The following is a 22624-nucleotide window of genomic DNA, read 5'->3' on the forward strand; positions in this document are numbered from 1 at the left end:
ACCGGATAACGACTAAGTGCATCTACATGCTTCATTCTTTCTCCTGGCGGTGTTCAACTTCAAAGTCAAATTCTTCCAATGACAACGCCCACCTTGCTACCTTCGGTGCTAACTCCCTTTTCTTAAGCGTCTTTTGGAATGCCTGGCAATCCGTAACTAACTTAAATCTTATTCCTAACAAATAGACTCTAAACTTCTGAACTGCTTTAATTATCGCTAGGACTTCTAATTCATACGAATGGTACTTCCTCTCTGCTTCCGACGTTTTATAACTCATGTAATGAACCGGATGGTAATTTTTTCGTTGTCGTATTTTTGCAATAATACGGCGCCAAACCCGTCTATACTTGCATCAGTATGCAATTCCGTCATTGCTCCGGGGTCATAAATACGGAGCACCGGCTCTTGAGACAAAACTACTTTAATCGCGATACGACTCTCTTTCCGGTATCAAAGACAAATGCCTACCTGCCTTTTAACAAATCTGCTATGGTCTTGCTATCTTAGCGTAATCCTTAATAAATTTACGAAAATCCTGTCAGACCTAAGAAACTTTGAATTGTTTTCATTCTTCGGTTCCGGAAACCGCTGTACCGCTTTTATTTTCGTGGGTGTGGCCGAAATACTCCCATTCCACCACCATGTCCTAAGAACTCAATTTCCTCCCGAGGAACTTGCATTCTTCCAATTTATAATTAACCCGTTCTGAGCTGCTACCGTAACGTTATTTCAACTTTCTACACGCATCTTCATAACTTGATACCTGGGCTAATAAGATCGTCCATGTTGTTAACACTCTTTTCTTCATTACCAAATCGCCAAAACCTCATCCTACTATATTCACTTGTACTGGGTTGATTATTCCCTCGTCCAACCATTCGTCTAATTGTTGCGTAACTATTTTTTTCTCTTTCGGAGCTAATCTCCTCGGCTTAGAACAAACTGGAATATATCCGTCAACTTTATTTTTGTCTCTGTTCGCGCGTCTGGTTTAGTATTTGGCTTATAATTTTGTATTAATTCTTTTATGCGCACCTTGTACGGTTCTTTTACGTCTATTTCTCCGTATCTACATATTTTATTTCCATTATCGCCTTTATATCTTCTACTTCTTTATTTGCATTCATATCGTCTGTATCCGTCCGTCGCTCAACATAACCATAGTCGCTCGATTTTACCGATCCCTCGCTTATCTCCTCGCTGAGTCTTTTGTCTGGTCGTCTTATTTCTACTCGCCCTTTATTTATACGACTTCGTAGCTCATATCTGACTGACTTACTACAAATACATCCGTTTTTATATCTACCGTCTTCGATTCGATATTCACCTCACATCCCTATTGGCTTCGTTATCGCATTACCAACCCTGCCAATCGTGAGTGGTTTCATATAATCTTGGTCTTCCTAATTTATTATATAGCTCTGAATTTATAATGCTTACTTCGCTGCCCGTATCTAATAACACATGCTAACAAACCATTAATCCTGATCGCACTCTATCCGTAGTAGATTGAACACAATTGATACTTGCTTTATTTTCCGACGGCTGCTGTGATTTTATTACAAGACTCGCTATGTGACCGAAATTATTACATTTAAAACATTTGAGACCTTTTTCTTTGTCTGGACAGAAACGATAACTATGTGCTTCCGAACCGCACCCGTAACAATGGTCTTTCTTTATCGCCGGAGATCTACCGATACGTGTCGACGCTACGTTTCCTTGATTATCTTTTCTAAATCGCGTTCCATGTAACTTTCTTTAAGTTTATCAAATTTGAATATTATTTTAAATTCTGTGAGCGTTCGGGATCCGTACAATACTGCCTTATCGCGACGTTCGCCTAACAAACCATCCGCTATGTACTGTATAAGGGCGTCTTCTTCGATGTTACCTCGATTCGCGATTTCTTGCATACTATAAATGTACAAACGACTACTTTCGCCTGGTTGTTGTCTACGCTTGGACAACTGCTTATGAATCGTGGCTGAATTTACCTTTACCTGAAATTCCCTAATCAAACTACGCTTTAAGCTGTCTCATGATTTAATCAGTCGCGTCTTAGCATTCGAAGTGTACGGACGTTCAGAGTGTAGATCCGCGTGTTTATAACTATATTGTTTACATTTTATGTATAACGAATAAATTCGTTACCTGGTTGTTTAATTTTCAAATTTTTAACAAATCGGTCACCAGCTCATGGCAATAAACCTTTCGCATATCCTTGACCGGGATATGCAAACATCAACCACATTTCCACCATGGCAAAAGGTTACTACTCATAGGCGTGAGCATGCTTCTTGTAGCAATAAAAGAGCAAGAATAGATGATGATAACAACAATGTTTCTCGAAGTAATGGAATACCCGAAACCGTTAACAGATTCTCGGTCTTAACTTCAAGTATAGTCACAGATTGCGATATGCCGCAAAACGAACAAGTGCAGAAAATACCACTACCTCCTCCAATTTACATAGATGACGTCCTTGACATTCAATCTTTAACTAAATGCCTAAATGATGTAGTTAAAAAAGATAATTACAACTATAAAATTAGTAATAATCAGGTTCGTATATTACCAGCAGATGCGGACTCCTACAGAGAAATTACTAAAACCTTAAAATCATTAAATGCTAGCTTTCACACATTTCAATTAAAACAAGAACGTTCGTTTAGAGTTGTGTTACGTAACGTACATCACTCTGCTGATTTGAACGACCTGAAAGACGAACTAATGGAGCTGGGTCACGAAGTTGTAAACATCAGTAATATTTATCACAGAGCTACACACAACCCACTATCCATGTTCTTTATTGACCTTAAACAAAAACCTAACAACAACATGGTCTACAATATAAAAAAACTGAATAACACAATAGTCAAATTTGAATCACCACGCAAGAAAAAGGAAATTGCTCAATGCAAGAGATGTCAAAAGTATGGTCACACTCAAAAGTATTGCAATCGCAATTATCAGTGTGTTAAATGTTCTGGTCAGCATGCTACGGTAGATTGTAAGAAATCTATAGATACTCCACCAACTTGTTTCCTCTGCGGTGCCAACCATACTGCGAACTACAAAGGGTGCCCTTCCTACCAAGAGATGTACAAAAAGACGTTTCCTACACCTAGAATAAGGAAAACTGTAAATATTCAATCTAATCTCGAAACCAACCCACCGGTAAACATTCAACGTTACGCCGACCAATCTATGTCTTACGCACAAGCCGTAAATAAAAATATACAAATATCAGATACTTCAAATCCGCAGCATTCAAATAACGTAAACAATAATAACGGCTCAAGTCTTACAGATTCTATAAGTAGACTAGAAAAACTCATCGAAAAACAAAGTGAACTAATAAATAAACAAATCGAACAATCAAACAATCTCATTTCATTATTAACGGTAATAGTAAGTAAGCTGTCGTGTACTAATAAATAATGAAGACATTACGCATTGCTCTTTGGAACGCTAATGGCCTAATGAAACGTAAATTGGAGCTGGAAGCATTTTTAAAATTATATGACATACAAATTATATTAATATCGGAGACACACTTTACGGTTAAAAATTATTTTAAAATCTTCGGTTATAAGATGTACTCCACGAATCATCCAAGTGGAAGGGCACATGGTGGTACTGCGATTCTAGTTAAATCTAACATAAGACATTACGAGCTTGCGCCATATAAACAAGATCATCTTCAGGCAACAAGTGTCATGATATATGACTGGCATTGCCAATAGCTTTCTCGGCAGTGTACAGTCCTCCTAGACATACTATCAAAAAAGAAGATTTTGATAATTTCTTCGAAAGTCTAGGCTCTAGATTCTTAGCCGGAGGTGACTTTAATGCCAAACATAACATCTGGGGTAGTAGAATTATAACACCAAGAGGTAAAGCACTCTCAAAAAGTATCGAAACTAATAGATTATGTTGCATTAGTTCAGGTGAGCCTACCTACTGGCCAACTGATGTAAATAAAATCCCTGACTTGCTTGATTTTTTTATCGCTAAAAATCTATCTCCTCGATATATACAGGTCTGCTCTTCATTTGACCTTTCTTCCGATCACACTCCAATCATAGCAACAATAAATACAACTATTATCGACAAAAAGCCACCAATCTCCTTATACAATAGACTAACAAATTGGGATTTCTTCCGCGAAACATTCAATAATACTGTTGATACCACTTTACCATTGAAAACAACTGATGATGTGGACCATGCAGTAAACCATTTAACGCACAACATAATAAATGCAGTTCGAGCCTCTACACCTTCTCTGGAGTATATTTCTGGTCATGACTATCCTGCATATATTTTAAATAAAATTGTAGAAAAACGTAAGTTGCGTAGAAATTGGCACAATAGTAGATCTCCTGAGGACAAACGTAAACTTAATAAAGCTACCAAAGTGTTAAAAAAAATACTGCAGAACTTTAAAAATGAAGGTCTTCAAAGTTACCTTCAGAACTTAACTCCTACTGCAGACTCTAACTATTCACTCTGGAAAGCAACAAGGCGTTTTACTCGTCCAATTCAAGACATTCCACCTATCCGTCAGTCCCAGGGTGAATGGGCAAGAAAACCAATAGATAAAGCCAATCTCTTCGCCTCCTACCTGGCAGATGTATTCAAACCATCTTCACCTTCAGTACCTGCAGAAGATGAAGACGTCTGGACATTTATGCACTCACCTTTCCAATTATCTCCACAAATAGAACCGTTTACCTCAATGGAAGTCAAAGCAACAATTGCATCACACGTTAATCCGAAAAAAGCACCTGGCCTCGACTTAATCAACGGAAAGATGATCAAAGAATTACCAAAAAAAGGAATAGCGTATATTACCTCACTATTCAACGCCATTTTACGCCTAGGCTACTATCCTACTTCATGGAAAGTAGCAGTGATTACACTCATTCACAAGCCAGGTAAACCACCTCACGACGTTACGTCATACCGACCAATCAGTCTCTTATCCTCTTTATCTAAGCTATTTGAAAAAATGTTCACTAATCGCCTACTAAATGTCTTGGATGTCCCTACTCTTCCCGACCATCAGTTCGGGTTTCGGAAATACCATTCAACAATTGAACAGGTCCATAGAATAACTCGTCAACTATCGCAAGATCTTGAAAAGAAAAAATACTGCTCCGCAGTATTCCTGGACATAAGGCAAGCTTTCGACAAAGTCTAGCACACCGGACTACTTTATAAACTTAAGAAAATATTTCCATATCCTTTTTTCCTGATCCTTAAATCCTACCTTACAGATAGAAAATTCATGGTTAAATATCAAAACCAATTCACTTCAGCTTATCCAATCTTGTCCGGTGTTCCACAAGGCAGCGTACTTGGGCCCATACTGTACACAATTTACACGGCAGATCTACCTACCTCGGAAGGGATAACTACTGCTACATTTGCAGACGATACAGCTCTGCTAGCATCTGAGATTGATCCACGAAACGCGACTGATATTCTCCAACGTCATCTGCACTTACTAGAAAAATGGTGTCAGAAATGGCGAATCAATATCAACGAAAGTAAATCAGCTCATATAACCTTCACATTGCGCAGAGGCACGTGTCCCCCTGTAGCCATTAATGGGGTAAATATTCCTGTTAGAGACTCGATCAAATATTTAGGTATTATCCTAGACAAAAGGCTGACATGGAAGCAACATATACAAACCAAAGTAAAACACCTCAAAGAACGAGTAAGAAAAATTTATTGGCTGTTTGGTAGATCGTCTAAGTTAGATTTGGAAAAAAAGCTCGCTATCTATAAAGCTATTCTAAAACCCATATGGACTTACGGAATCCAACTATGGGGAACTGCGAGTAACTCCAATATAGAGATTTTACAGAGGTTCCAATCAAAAACTCTACGAAACATCTGCAATGCCCCATGGTACGTTACAAACGAAAGAATTCATCAAGATTTAAGAATATCTACAATAAAAGAAGAAATTGTTAGCTTCAGTGAACGCTACAACTCCCGTTTAGCCAAACATCCCAACCCTTTAGCAAAAAATTTACTGGAAACAAATGAACTAGTACGAAGACTAAAAAGGTTCTACCCTTCTGACCTTAAAACAAGATTTGAATGATTTAAAACATAGTAATATTATTTGAGTCTAATGTATTATATCTACACTCACCATTGTAAATCTTATTTATTTACATTTCATGTTATTACATCACGCCAGCCTAAAGTACTTATAATTCTCGTCGAGAATTGATTGTATGTTCTGTAATGAATAAAAAAAAAAAAAAAAAAAAAAAAAAAATGATTTAATTTCTCTTTCGAACGATATAAATTGTCTTGCCGCTCCTTTTAACATACGTTTCCCGTAGATAAACTTCTGCAAATCGTTCCATCCCAACAATACGCTGGTATCTTTAAAATCGTAGATCCAATGATCTATCAGTAGCTTATCCTCTCCGTTGAAATATGATAGGCTTTCTTCCACATCCTTTATGGAAAACGAAGCGAGTTGTTGCGTAGCAACGCTAACCGCTCCTCCTTCACCGCGTTGTCCACCACTCTGTGATTCTTCTTCTCGTTTGCCTTCGTCTCCTTCTTCTTCTTCTTCTTCACTTTCTTCGTCTTCGCTTTCTTCATCTTTCTTCGCATCTTTCAAGCGATTTCTTAACGCCTGCTTATTTCCGACTGTGGATAACCTTAACTTCTTCGCCGCTTCTTTTAACTCCCTTAATTTCATGGAGTCAATCTGCTCATAGGTGTAAATGACGGCTTCTTCCTCGACTGCTTTACCTTGACGCTTTCGTTCTTCAACTCGTCTTCTTAGTTGCGTGTTTTGAACGGCCTTTTCGTTCAATTCCTCACGTCCAACTTCCTGCTCATCCGCACTTGTTTCGAGTGTTACCTTCAATTGAGCCATCGTTCAAACAGCTACTTTTCTTAATCTTAATGTTTCTTTATCGTCCTCCTATATCACCGTTACACCAACACTACCGATTACTTCACAACTTTACTTTAGTATTCACGCGTGGTCAACTTTCCTCGCGCAACACTCTTAATCAACTTAGAATTGGATTCACACTGCTGGTAATTGTAACGCAACTTTCGACTTGATACAACTTTATGCAACTTCACACGACTTTATACGACTTTATACGACTTTATACGACTTTTTATTGCACACATGAAATCTATTCTCTTTTAATCCCGGACGAGCCCCCATATGTAGGATTCAATACAAAGATGAATAGAATGTTTCCATGTAAATACAATAATAGCTGTTTGCTTCTTAAAGGCTATACGATGACTGATCTAGATCTTTTTGCTTCCCTCCCACTGTTTACTTGCATAGCAACGTACCGCTGCACGTCGCTAACTCACAACGGTCCTACCAACCATACCGTGTTTTGTTTCGTAGCCCCTTTGTCTAATTTCCCTTCCCACATATATATGTAACGAAATATTACTATTTATATTTCGTCACCTTTACTAATGATTTAAATTAGCTGCTTTCTTACAGTTAAGACGCGCAGGCGTATTAGGCTTAGAAAGATTCGGGAACGTTAATAACGGGACAGAAACGGTTAGGAGTTTTCTAAGCAGAGACGGTTAGAGTTTAAATTGCGAAGCTAGTAATAAGCCAATAAAATAAGAGTGAATATTGGCTGTAAATGTTGTTTCTCTTATTTGCAGGTAATGCAACTAATGTACATAGTGTAGTTTTAAGTGTAATTTGTATTTGTACAATGTAAAGCGATGCAGATAATGTAGTTTAGTGTAAATAATATTAATAAAATAATCGAGAGAGACTCTTATTTGCAGAAACTCAAGGCAGTTATATTTCCAAGACATAATCCTTATAAGAACTGTACAGAATATACCTTATATATATATACATATATTTATAGCGTGACCAGGTAAAAAGGAGGAGGATTGAAAATATGAGAAGATAAGCTACTAATTAATCTTTTCTGTAAAGTTAACAAAATAACTTCAAAAAAGAAAAGAAAAATATTTTCAATCGATCGATATATTATATATATAAGAAAGAATAAAAAAAGAATAAAAAAAAAATATAAAAATATAGATATCAGTCCACATTATTTGTAAGGGAGATATATCGAATTACTTTATGTGTCAACAGCCATGGCGCGGTTACAGCATTAGTTCTCGCTCGATCATTTAGGTAAAGCAGCGCTGAGTACGATTAGTATTTGGATGGGTTACCCGCTTGAGAAAAAAAAAATGGAAGAAGAAGAGAAGAAGACAACTTCATTCCGTATACTTGAAATCGCTTTGCCGCGCGTCGTAAATACCGACAAATTTCGTGGTGTCGTTTTTCAAGACGCTCGGAACAAAATCACTCCCCATTACATTTTCCTCAACGCGCCAAAAGAGGTATAACTTTAAAAAGAGCCTTACAACTTGCAGTAGAACCTAGCAACTAGCAATAGCACCTAGCACCTTGCAGTTTTACCTTGCACCTTTTAGTAGATCCTAGCAGCTAGTAGTTAAACTAAGCACTGTTCAATGAGACTTGGCAAGTATACCTATGACCAAGCATTTTGCAGTGGATCTGGCACTATGCAATTAGTTGTAAAATCAACCACTATACAGTAGAATTTTGAACTTATAAGTAGTAACTATTTGCAAGCAGTAATACCTAAAACGAGTAACTAGCATCTAGCACTTAACAGTAGCATTTTGCACGTAGCAGTAAAATTAAGCACTGAGCAGTAGCATTTAGAAGTAGCACCTATCAGCTAGAAGCAACTCATAGCAAGTGGCAATAGTACCTAGTACTATTAAGTAAAACCAAGCATCTACCAGTGAAAATTAGCAATAGAACCTAACATTTATCAGTAGCACGAAGCATCTTTTATTTAGCAGTAGCAACTAGCATTTATCATTTAAACCTAATACCCAGCAATAAAATCGAATACATAGCAGTAGCACACGGCTCCTAGTTTCTTCCATTAGAAATCTAGCATATTTTAGTAGCCCTTATCATCATGCATTAGAATGTAAAACATAGTTCTACAAGCATGCACCTAGCAACTAGCAATAGAAAATAGCAAACAGCTGCAGCACTTTGCACGTAGCAGTAGAAATGAAATCCTTTAGGTAGCACCAAGATTCTAGCTCTAGCACCCAGCAAGTAGCAGTAGAACCTTGCCCTTAGCAATAGTTAGCTGTAAAAAAGTTAGCTGTAGCACAGAACAGTAGCGCCTATCAGATAGCAGTAGCATCATGTAAATATCAGTGACATCTAAAATAAGTTGTCTATTAGTATCAACTATGATTATCATAAGCACTTAGCACATAACAATAGCACATTGTAGCTAGCAGTAAAATTTAGCTCCTGTTAGTTTCACTAAGCGCCTAGCAGTATTACTAGGATCTATTATCAAGAAGTAGAATATAGCAATTTTCTGTTGCTTCTAGAACATTGCAGTAGCACCTGGCAAATAGCAGTAGCACCTCGCAACTAGCAGTAGCACCAAGTACCTAGCAGTAGCGCTAAGAAAATATCAATAGCACCTAACAACTAGAAATAGAGCCTTATATCTTGCAGTACAACTTAGTGACTAGCAGTAGCACTAAGAACCTTTTAGCAGAACTTAGACCTTCGCAATAGCAACCGGCAAGTAGCACTTGCAGTAGATAGTAGCAGTAGGACATAGTACTAATAAGTAAAACCAATTATCTAGCAGTAGCATCTAGCCTTTAGCTGTACCACAAAGCACCTAGCAATAGCGCTAAACAGCTGGCAGTAGCAACAGGCACTTAGCTTTAAAACTATACTGCTAGCATTAGCACGAAGTAACTATCAGTGGCACCAAGAACCAAGAACCTATCAGAACCTAATATGAATATAGTAGCACTTAACACCTAGTAGAAAAACCTTGCTATAGCACCAAGCATCTAGCAGTAAAACAAAACACTGTGTAGTAAAACAATTAACCTAGCTGTAGTACTAGGAACTATTATTAAGCAATAGCACTTAGCATTTATCTGTAACACCTAGCATGAAGCAGTAGCATCTTGCACTAGGACCAAGTATTTATCAGTAGAGTCTTGCTTTTTACAGTAGAACCTCGCCACGAGCTGTAACAACGAGCACCTTTCAGTAGCACTTAGCATCCAGCAATAGCACCAAGCAGAAGCCAGTAGCAAAAGAAATAAGCACCTTTTAGTTTTCCATAGAACTTAGCAGTAGCACCTAGAATAAAAAAGCAACACCTATAAACTAAAAGTAGCTGTTCGGCGATATTTACGTTGTTAGAATAATTTATATTGCGCGCGGAATAGGCGGCGTATGCGTTAATTAAGTTGCGAGGGCGCGCAAGGGCTATCGAAATGCGTGCGGACACGCCTTACCATGCAAGAGGCAGGGGTGAGCGTCTTGAGGTGTGCGGGGGGAATAGGATGCGTGGGGCCGTGTGCACGCACGAGTCTCATTCTTTTGCTCTCTCTGGTTTGAGCTACCAACAGTGTTTGTTCTCATCTGGAGCTTTTCATTATCTCGGCCTTTTGTTCTAGGCAACGTGAATAGAGCGTGTGTGAGTGAGTGAGGAGTGTGTGGAGTTTTTTGAGTTTTTGTTCCCAACAGGCTCTCCACGTGGGCTTCTAGTCGGGCAGTTGTACGGATGTCTACAACCTGTCTCCAGGCTCCCCACGTGGGCTTCTAGCTGGCCAGGTGTAGCGAATTGCCTGCAACCTGCCGTCCGGCTCCTCACGTGGGCTTCTAGTCGGAGCGTTGTACCGTATATCCGCAACTTGTCTCCAGGCTCCCCACGTGGGCTTGTGGCGAATTATCTGCGACCGGTCACCAGGCTACCAACGCGAGATAAGGTTCTGGCCAGACAGGCCATCGTTAGGTGCGGTAAGAAACCGCGTGCGTTCGATTGTCGTCTTGCGTCGGAAGCGAACAGTAAGAGAGCTCTCTAGCGTGCGACCAAAAGGTACCTCGCGTCGTTTATTCTATTAATATATTTTCTTTCAGCGTTTTGTTTGTAATTGTATGCTTCATCAGTTCATTGAATAAAGTGTTCTCTTGCCCCGGCTTTTCTCTCAATTCCGTGAGAGTTTTTATGCCGAGGCAAGTAGCTTTGTGCAGTGTAAAAGTGTTTTGCTCATTTATCTATCCTGTCCTATCTCACTCATTCCAGCGTTAAACTGTTTAATAGAACTCATTGGGAGGGATTCGACCATTTCTGGTCACGTATATAATTGCTAGAAACAGTAGCTTTTAGATAGTAACAGTGGTAACGAGTTATAATAGGTAGAAAAATGCAACAAGAAATAACACCAAGCATACAGAAGAAGAACCTAGCTTCTAACAAGAGAACTTTGCAGTATTACCTAGCATTCGAACATATAAGCTGGCCGTAGGACTTTAAACATTGCAGTAAAACCTAGCTACTCGATGTAGCACTGTGCACCTTCTAGAATATTTTAGCACTTAGCAGTTGCATGTTGCAAGTGGCAAAAGCACCGTGCACCTAGCAGTAGCAACAGACAATGTGCAGTAGAACCTTCCAACTAGCAGTAGCAAGAAGAAACTATCAGTATATCCTATCATTATCAGTAGTACTTTTCACATAGAAGTAGCAAATTGTTTAGGTCTTGACACCTAGCAGGAAAACTTAACACTTAGTAGTTGCACAAAGAACTTAGCAGTAACATTAGGACCTTATATCTTAATCTGTAGCTTCTAACACATAGCAGTAGCACTTTGCAGTAGTACTTACAATTTATATGTAGCACCTTGCTATTTTCAGTAACACCTAGCACTGAGAAGTTGCATCTAGCAGTAAAAATTAGAAAGTAGCAGTAAATCCTCTCACAGCAGCACCTATCAGTAACACCTATAATCTAGCAGTAGAACCATGCAAGTAGCAATAGTAACTACTTGTAGCACCTAAATGCAAGCAGGAACACTAAGCAAATGACAGTAATACCTGGCACCAAACAGTAGGACCGAGCAGTAGCACAAATCAGATTGCAGAAGCACCATGAAAGCAGAAGCAGACACAATCAATAGCAATTGAACCTTGCAGTAGAACATATCGGCTAGCAGTGGAACCTATTAAGAAGCAGTATCACTTACCAATAGGACCTATATGCTAGCAATAGCACCTACCAAATAGCAGTGGTATCTAGCACTAAGCAGTTGCATGTAAAAAATAGAAATCGTACCATGCAACTTGAAATTAAAACTAGTACATAGCAGTAGAGCAGTGTACTTAGCTGTAGCAGAAAGCAACTTTTATTAGCACCAGGATACTAACAGTAGCACCATGCAAGAAGCAAAAGAACTAAGAAGCTAATAGTAGTACGAATTCATAGCACCAATATGCAAGTCGTAGCACGAAGCAAGAAGCAGTAACAACTAGAAGCTTTCAGTAGCACCAAGCACTAAGCACTAGCACTTAGCATATAAAAAAGGAACGAGCACCTTTTAGTGGATTTTATCACTTAGCATTGAAACTTAGCACTAAGCAGTAGCACCTAGCAAAAAGAATTAGAGACTACGACCTAGCAGTAGCCACTTGCACATTACAGTAGAACCTAGAAACTAGCAGTAGCTACGAGAACCTTTAAGTAGCACTCTGCTACAAGAAGTAGGACCTAGAAACAAGTATCTATCTGTTGCACTGATTATTATCTGTAGCACTTAGATAATAGCGGTAGCAGATAGAACCTAGTAGTAAAACCTAAAACTGAGTAGTCGTACAAAGCATCTATCAGTAGTTCTAGGACCTATTATCAAGCAGTAGACCATAGCAATCATCTGTAGCTCCTAGCAAATAGCAGTAGTACCTTTCGTTTGCAACTAACAATTATTAGTTTAATCTAGCACCCAGTGTCTAGCAGTAGACCTAGCATATATCAGTAGAACCTAGAACTTAGCAGTTGTAAGAAGAGCGTTGCAGTAGCACTTAGACACTAGCAATAGGATCTAGCACAATGCAGTTGCACCTTATAATTAGCAGTAGCAACAAAAACGTTTTAGTTGAAGAAGGAATCTTGAAGTAGGACCAATCAAGTAACAGTAAACCTGGCACATAACAGTAGCACATATCAGCAAGCTCGAGCACCTAGCATGTAAAAATAAAAACTTATACATTTTAGTAGAAAATTTCACTCAGCAGTATCAACGAGCAAATTTCAAATTTTATTAGCTATTAGTAGTACCTATTAGTAGCAGTAGAACTTAGCACTAAGCAGTAGAACCTAGCACCTAGCAGTAGCGATTAACAGCAAGCAGTAGCACCTAGCTAGTAAACTAAGCACCTAGCTTTTAGCAGTAGAACCATGCACCTTGCTATTTATAGTAGAATCTACCACTTCACAGTAACACCTTAAACGTGGAAACAGCACCTATTGAAAAGCAGTAGATCCTAGAATCTGTAAGAAGCATTTAGCACTTAGCAGTAGTATTTAGCAGTAGCACCTCTCACCTAGAAGTGAAAACTAGATAGTAGCAGAACCAAGTACCTAGTAGCATGTTGGACAAGACAGTATCACAAAAAACCTAGAACTAGATCCTAGTGAGAAGTAGTAGCACCAAGAACCTGTTGGTAACATTTAGCTTCTTTCCGTAGAATTCGGCACGTAAAAGAAGCACTTAGTACTTAGAAGTACAACTTAGCAATAGCGCCGAGCACCTAGCAATAGGACCTAGCAGTATTGTCTCGAATCTTAGAGTAAGAACTTGTGACTAGCAGTAATACCAAGCAACGTTTATTAAGACGTAGCACTCATCATAAGCATCTGGAACGTAGCAATAGATATTGCACATAGCAGTAGACACAAGCACCTTTCTGTAGCACTAAGAAACCAGTAGTAGCACCTAGAAACAAGTATCTCTAATCAGCTCTGATGATTATCAGTAGAACTTAGAAGAAAACAGTATTTCCTTTCACTTATGTCAGTAGTCCCTAGCAAGTAGCACTTGCACCTAGCCTCCAGCAGTAGCACACAGCAGTAGCACCTACAGCTAGCAGTAGCAGCTAACAAGCAGCAGTAGAACTAAGCACCTTTTAGTAGCACTTAATAGCTAGCAGTAGCACATTGCAATTTGCGGTATATAAAAGAATCAAGCAGTAACTCTGATTATCTTTTACTGAATTCTAGCCCTTAGAAATATAACTTAGAGTTATAACTTAGCAGTATCATTTAACACCATGCAGTATTACTAAGCAGTAGAACCTAGCAAGTAGCAGTAGCCCAAAGCACCCAGTAGTTGCACCTAGAACATACAGGTAGTATCTATCCGCAGCACTTATTAGCTAGCAGTGCCATATTGCCAGTAGCAGTAGTTCATAGAAAAAAGGAGTAGCAGCAAGAACATAGCATTAGAACCTAGCAGTAGATTCTAGCACCTAGCAAAAGCATCAAGCATACAACAATTTCTCCTTGCACCTAACAGTTGCACCTTGCAGTAGAACCTAGCAACTAGCAGTTGCACCTAGCAGCCTAGCACCTAGCACCAAGCAGTAGCATCAAGCACCTAGCAGTAGCACCTAGCATTGCGAAGTAGAACCCTGCAACTAGACGAAGAAACTTACACTTAGTATCTAGCCGAAGAAACTAAATCCTAGCTACTTGCAGTAGCATCTAGCACCTATTATTATAGAGTAGCACAAAGAATTTTTTAGTAGCACCTTACACCATGTTTTAAAATCTTGCACCTATCAGAAATACCTAGCACATAACAGTAGACCCTAGCAGTAGCAAATAGCACAAGCAGTTTAATCTTTTTCTTAGCAATTAAACATAGCAGTAGCAGCTTTCTGTCGAACATATTAACTGGCAATAGGATCTTTAACCTTGCAGTTGAACCTAGAAACTAGAAGTAGCACAGTGCAACTTTTAGTGATTTTTAGCACTTAGCAGTACCGCATAGCAATTACCGGAAAAACGAGCATTTTTTCGTTTTTCCTAGCACCTATCAGTAGCACCGAAATCCTAGCAGTAGCACCTATCAACTAGAAGTAGTTCCTAGATAGTTGCAGTAGTTACTTTTAACGCAAAAAGTTTAACGCAAAGTATTGCAAAAGCAATATTTGTAATTATTTGGTGTTATAATTTTACTTTAGGTCTCGAAAACTAAGATATACACATCGTAATTATTAGGAGCTTCTAGATTTTTTACTAGAGTATGTCAAATATTTTGCAGGAAAGTTTTTTTAGCATTATAATTAAATTTTCCTCACCAGTGAAAAAAACGTGCTCTAAGTTTAAAAAAATGTTGATTGCAGATACAGAAAGGAAGATTTTTGTTGAAAAAATTTCGAATTCTAAAGGAAAAGAACCTTAAATACGCACGAATAAAACTATATACATCGCATAGATAATTCGTAGAAAGACCATTAAAGATATCGTCATATTTTTTAAACGCGAAAACACTATTTGTGACTATTTGCTATAGTAATTTGTCACTTTTTCTTAATAACTAGGATATATAGAGCGTATATTTAAAGATCTTTTAGATTCTATACTCTAAATTTTCAAGAATTTTGCTGGATATTTTTTTTTAGAATAATAGTACAATTTTTTTCGATGACGAAAAAAAAGTAGTCGAAATTGAAAAAAATTTCGATCGCAGATACAGAACATGTAGTTCTGTATCTGCATTTATTTTTCGATGAAAAAACATCTTTTATGAAACGAAGAATATCTTTAATACGAAGTAATAAAACTTATAACATCCTATAGATAATTTGTTGTAAAACTATCAAAGACATAACCTCTTTATTCTGATAGAAAATTTAGTTTTTTATTATACACTGTGGGAAAGTTACCTAGGTTTTTGTTATAAAGGCTATAAAATGCGAACGTTTAGAGATCTTATAGATATCTAATTCCTACAAATCAAGAACACTGCTAAAATATTTTAATAAACGAAATAAGGCAAGTTATTTTTAATGCGAAAAAAATGCTAAAGAATAAGAAATAATTTCGATTGTTAATAGTACACAGACAACTTTCGTCGAAAACATGTCGCATTGGAAACAAAAAGTACCCTTAACACAAGGAAATTTTAATATATTACATCGTTTAGGAAATGCCTGGTAATAACTTCAGAGATTTCGCTCTTTTTTTTAATAGCAAAAGCAATATTTGTGATTATTTGCTTTAGCTACAGGCGTTTTGCTTGGGGTTTCGTTATTTAGCCTATAAAAAAAGTAACTATGTAGATCTTTTTTATTTGTAGCAAGTATCGAACGAGATTTGTGCTTAAATTCTTATTGAACAAAATAAGGCTAGTCTTTTGGTAATGCGTAAGTAAAGTGCTAGAGAACAAGAAATAAATTCGATCGTTGATACAAAACAGACAATCTCCGTCAATAGCGCATAGCATTAGAAACAAAAAATACTAAATTCTACTATGTACTACTAAATTCTAACATGAAGAAATTTAACTATATTACATCGTTTAGGAAATTCTTGGTAATTCCTTCCAAGATGTTCCCTTTTTTTAAACGCGAAAGCGCTACTTGTTATTATTTGTTGTAGGTATTTCGCTTTAAGTCTCGATAACAAGACTAAACATGTTGTATGGTAAGATATCTTTTAGAATTCTAAATTGAATTTATTAAGAATATTGATGGAAATTTTTTTTTCAGTATAATAGCACATTTTTTTCGATTTCGAAAAAAAAATAATCATAGCTTAAAATAATTTCGATCGCAGATACAGAAAGAATTTTTTTCCATAGAAAATTCTTTTATACGAGACGAAAAATACCTTTAATACTGTTTATAGAATATAAGACTGGAAGCAATTTGAAATGAATGTCGTAAGTTCGGAGAATTCAACGTATGATTCAGTAAGATAGAAAAGGATAAATAAATCAATCAACACAATATTACGCGATAAAGAGCACTTGCCTCAGCATAAAAACTCTCACGAAGTTTAAAGAAAAGCCGGGGCAAGCGAAGGCTTCATTCAAACAAATAATACAGTAAGTAGTACCCTGTGGATAAGTAAAGGAAAGAACGCATGCACAAACTACGTCGCGAGGTACCCCTTTTTTCATACGCTTGAGAGCTCTTTTACCTTTGTTTCCGCCGCAACGTATTAAGATACAGCAATCTACTTCAACCCGTTATCAGTCCTACCAATATACGATATACTCGTCACCAACAACCTTAACCTGGATTGTAGCCTTTGCAGCAATAACCCTATCCCACGTTGATAGCCCAGCAAGAACTACAAAGAAACACCGCCGCTCTCACTTAGACAATGCCAATATTAGTTATTTACGTACTGTCTAAAATAGAAACCAGGAAGATTCCTTAAGAGAAGGAGTGTTATTTATCCGAACCCACCCTTTTCTAATTGATTTGGTTGAAAGTCTAAATTTATTATACCCGAGTCCAAGTCACAATAAAAGAACGTCAATGTTGTAATTTCTATTTATATCTAATGAGAAAGAGGGAGGGAAAGAAAAAGAGAAATTTTTAGACAGATGACTAAATCAGTTATTGGTTTATTATCAATCAAAGCGACACGTAGTTATTAATTTTGTAAATTCCCTTTAGTTGCAATATCGATCGATAAACAGTTTCGAGCTATCGATACGATCGATACAGTTTCGAGCTATCGATGCGATCGATACAGTTTCGAGCTATCGATACGATCGATAAAGTATCGACTATATCGGTCGATATTTTTCTCTCTTTTTTTTTTTCATTGTTTGCATTAGTATACATTAATAAAAAATAATAGACGATCTTTTATTTTATAGTTTATCAATCATTTTCTATAAAAGTTATTTTATTGTTATTTGTCGATAATTACTGAACAAGTATTAAATACGTTAGACTTTTATCTACTTTCGTTAGAGAATACTATTTTGTGAGTACATCTAAAAGATTTTAACTTTTATTTGCATTAGAGAATATTTGATCTTATCCAATAAATTTCATGAATAAAAATAAAATTAAGACTTATTTATAATAATATACTTTAGAACTAACTTTTCGAATATACAAGATTCAGCCATTTGTACATTCATCAAAAATAAACATCGAGTGTATGCTACGGACGGATTAGCTGAGCGTCAGCTGTGTCAGACGGCTCGACCAATCAGAAAGGGCCATCTTTGAAGCGCTAGCAGTGACACCTATAAGCACGCTTGCCCGGCGCCTATTACTTTTGTGGCGTTCTCACAAGACACTCTTTCGTACCTGTTTCTTGACTTCATTTTAAATATATATTATTTTATTATTTATCTTTTTTACACGACTATCTGAAGTTCCTCATCGTAACGCATTTAATTTGAGTGAATTTAAAGTAATTCCATCGTTCGATAGGAAATACAGTGCGATTAGGTCAAGGCGGGTAGCAGCGTTTGCAAATGGACGCGGAAGAGTCTCGATGCATGTGCGTTCGTGTTGTTTCTAAAACGTTTTAACGCTGTTATTTCATATACAAGTGAAAAGAAATTATCAATAAGGAGACTAATGTACTCGTTCTATTCGAGAATAACTTCGTCGAGTGCCTTTGTGCTTAATTATTGGAAAAATCGGATGTAATCCGGAAGACTCATTGACCGAAGGAAGAGCTTAGAGACACCTTTGTTTGATCAAGGAAATTCTTCTTTCCTGAGAATGACATCATTGTTTGTCCGATGATAGAGGTCAAGGGAAGTCCTTTTAAAAGTATTTATCGAAATTGAAAAATTTTCCCCTTTTGAGGTTATGGTATTCATATAGAGGGCGTCACAGCGCCAGATTGCAAGCAGGGATTGGTCATCTTTTTGCGCGCAGGTCTCCCGCGCTTCGAGATCCACGTCCTCCGATTTTTCCATGAAAATTTTATTCCAAATTCATTTACACTCAAACGTTACATATCTAAGGACTAGAGAAGATTTTCTTAAGATTAAATATTTCGAGTGACTTTAAGTTTAATACTTATATATCGGATTAGAGTATCAGGGAAGACGACGTGCATTATGGCGATCGAGTGTGCCTGAACTTCGCGCGCTACGGTACGGAACGATATCTGTCGATTCGTATAATAAATACAAAGAATAAATAACTCTTGGAAATATATAGAACTTAGCCAAGGTATCTCGGCAAGATGCAACAGACCAGGTGAGTGCTCGACCTTCTGTTCTATTAAAAGTTTTTTTCATTATCTCATTGGTTTTCATTTAGAACAAATTGATACTCATTATAGCGACCTTGGAACACTCTTAGCAAACATTCAATTACTTTTTCTCCCTTAGTTGTGGCTTCAATTTATTTTATATAACCTTCTCTTGTTACTATTCACATATTGAGATTTCTAAAAGAAGAAATGCTATAGCAAATTAATTATAAACTTAACAGAGATATAATAAATGACAAATTATAGTTAAAATTTTTCACATTGCATCCTGTATTGGATGTTTAATTGTTGTACTTTGGTCATTCATTTTTTATACGTTGTCTCATTTATATCTTTATGATAGGAAAACAGTAGTTGTATAATTTTTTTCTTTTTCATTTATCGACAGCTTACAAGAGAAGAAACCTTCACATACCTATTTGCAATGTGGTAGAGAGATGCAATCGATGAAGCTCAAAAGGAGTACAGCTGAACTTTCTGAAGATTCAGAAAATATATATCCCCCTAGCAAAGTACCAGCATTAACTCACGTGCCATACAATGAGTCTTGTAATGGTGCGCTTTCCATGGAGAATCCATGCACGCCTCTTCAAACATCTCCAACGCCTTTAAAGGAACAGCAGGAGCCAGCAACTTGGTCCGAATTAAGAAACGCGACTTGTTTCTTAACACCTTCCGGCTCTAGCAATGGAACAAATAGGTCAGCTCCGCTTCCAGTCTTTGCTTGGGCAGATAGTACGCACGTATGGAGACTTATGTGTTTGGCAGATCAAAAGACTCATAGTCAAAAAGATTCACATATGTTTCAAGGGCATCCGACATTACAACCACGAATGCGAGCTATATTGTTGGATTGGCTTATTGCAGTATGCGAAGGGTACAAAATACACAGACAAACTTATTACCTTGCTATGAACTATATAGACAGGTATCTGTCTATTTATCAAAACATACCAAAAAATCAATTACAACTTATAGGTATTACATGTCTGTTCATAGCAGCTAAGGTACGTATTCTTTATTTACCTTTTTTTTTGCATTATTATCTACTCATTTCAAATACTTTATTTATAAATATAACAATCTAATGAAACATTTAATTTATTTTCAGGTCGAAGAAATTGATCCACCTAAAATAGCTGAGATGGCATACGTCACTGATGGAGCTTGTACCGAGGAAGAGATTTTAGGAAAAGAGTTAATCATTTTGAAGGGATTCGGATGGAATCTATCATCCGTGACTGCTTTCGAATGGCTTAATATTTACATGCAAATAGAATGCGGTGATTGGTCTAAGCCCAACATGTTTATATATCCACAATATGGCGGATTACATTATACGCAAGCTGCTCAGCTTTTGGATTTAGCAACTTTGGATGAAGGCAGTTTAAAATTTCCTTACAGCCACCTAGCTGCAGGATGCATTTACCATATACAAGGACGAGAGTGTGCTTTAAATGTGTCGCGTCTTTCTTGGGAACAGTTGGCCCCTTGCGTCAAATGGTTAACCCCATTTGCTAAAACAATATTGGAAGATGGTCCCAAATTTTTGAAAAGTTCCACTGTATCTTCTGTAGAATCTAACTCTGGATCTGGACTTAAAGCAACAGTACCTTACATAGTGATAGACGAATCGCATCGAATCCAAACTCATGTTGTAGATCTGAACATGTTAGAGAAAGCGCAACAACGATTGATAGAGGATCTTCTACCAACTGACCTAGAAGAAATAGAAAGTAAAACTGAATCCGATTTAAATAGTAGTCCAACTGAAAATTGTCTTTTAACTCCTCCTTCTAGCGGTCAAAAAAATTATCCATCGACTCCAAGTCATCCACCACAGTTTCGCCCGTAAACATAATAATTATTTGCTAACTATTACTCATCTCTTTGCGAATAATTTTTTTTAAATTTTAGAGTTATTATTTTGAAATAGAAAGAAAGAGATTTATTATTGATAAGAAAAAAAAGAATTATGAGAAATGGAGGAGATAGAGAGAGAATGAAAAGAAAAAAAAAACACTAACAGCGCTCACGCGATCAAATCTTATGCTCGTGCGTACATTAGTTGTTACATTTTATTTCGTAAATAATATGCATAATGTTAATTCCTTTATGTACATTGATCGATAGATCAAATCTTGAACAATCGTTTAGTATGAGATGGTGATTATTGTAGAAAATAACTCTGTAAAAGGCATTATTATAAGAAAATATCCATTCTAAGCACAAATTTAATGTAATATATATTTTAGTATAAATATATAAACATTTACATTAAAAAAAAAAAAAAAACAGAAAAAAATAAGAGTGCCTTGTTTTAAAGCAACTTAAACTTAAATAGGAGCCATTTATTAAATAGTAACTAATCTCTGTGATTATACCCATACAGTAAAGTTTCCCGCAACATATACTTTAACAAAACATATTTAATTAATATTGTTCTTATTCTTATAAATATTATTATTATTATTATTATTCTAATACATATATACACCATCAAAAAACAAAAAAAAAGTTATTCTAGTGCCTATGAAAAATCTTTACTTGTAGTTCTTTTTATTTATACGATAGAACATTGTTAATAGTATTATATATTATATATATATTGTTAATAGTATTATATATAATATATAAGCATAATATATAAGTGATATATATATATATATTATTATTAATGTACTATGTAATGCGGTAATATATTAATGTGTTGTTCGCGTGTGCAGTTTTATACATATTATATATATATATAATATATAATATATAATATGCATAAAAAAGAAGAAAATTTCGAGTGAGTGGATGCGCGTGAAATTGTGCGAGAGAAATTAGCATGAGTAAATGTGACAAATAAGACTTATAACCACCATATCTCGTGGTGATATTTTCACACTGCCGTTTACGTACAAACGTGATTGTTTATACACATTTGTATGAAGCTTGAGAATACATTTGTTAATCTATAGGGTATTCAAAAAAGAGCTTTTACCATTAATCATTGTATTAATAATAATTATAATAATTGCCTTATTGTAAGTAATTCGAACAAATATTGTATAACATTATTTGGAATTTATTCAGCCCATAATTATGAAAATGATCTAAATCAAAGTTAAAAAAGAAATAGGTGTATCAGTTATTCCACACTACGTTATTTTATAAACTAAATGATTCAATATAACTAAGATAGTGTTTGTCAATTAAACATTATATGGAATTTATTCAGCCCATAATTATGAATATGATCTAAATAAAATTAACAAAAATTTAAGTGTATCAGTTATTCCACACTATATTATTTTTTAAAATAAATGATTTAATATAACTTAGATAGAGTTTGTCATTTCAACATTATATGGAATTTATTCAGCCCATATTATGAGATGATCTAAAATAAAAATTAACAAAGAAATATGTGTATCAGTTATTCAACACTACATTATTTTATAAACTGATGAATTCAATATAACTTAAATAGAATTTGTCATTTCAACAT

The 22624-nt window shown here is 36.2% G+C and overlaps 1 protein-coding gene across 1 annotated transcript; it reads left to right on the plus strand.

Annotated features, from left to right (window-relative positions):
* The first annotated feature begins 19098 nt into the window (after positions 1–19098).
* LOC122513210 (G1/S-specific cyclin-E1-like) lies at positions 19099–21055 on the plus strand. Its single transcript, XM_043629474.1, has 3 exons — positions 19099–19112; positions 19517–20135; positions 20240–21055. The coding sequence occupies exons 1-3, from the start codon at positions 19099–19101 to the stop codon at positions 20981–20983; spliced, it is 1377 nt and encodes a 458-aa protein (XP_043485409.1). The 3' UTR covers positions 20984–21055.
* Positions 21056–22624: the final 1569 nt, after the last annotated feature.

Source organism: Polistes fuscatus, unplaced genomic scaffold (genome assembly GCF_010416935.1).
Source record: "Polistes fuscatus isolate 324 unplaced genomic scaffold, CU_Pfus_HIC Scaffold12, whole genome shotgun sequence".
Classification (NCBI taxonomy): domain Eukaryota; kingdom Metazoa; phylum Arthropoda; class Insecta; order Hymenoptera; family Vespidae; genus Polistes; species Polistes fuscatus.

Excerpts from the sequence above, each read along its gene's own strand:
- LOC122513210 (XM_043629474.1), top strand. Across the intron at positions 20,136-20,239 it reads GTCTGTTCATAGCAGCTAAG|GTCGAAGAAATTGATCCACC; the intron begins GTACGTATTCTT and ends ATTTATTTTCAG.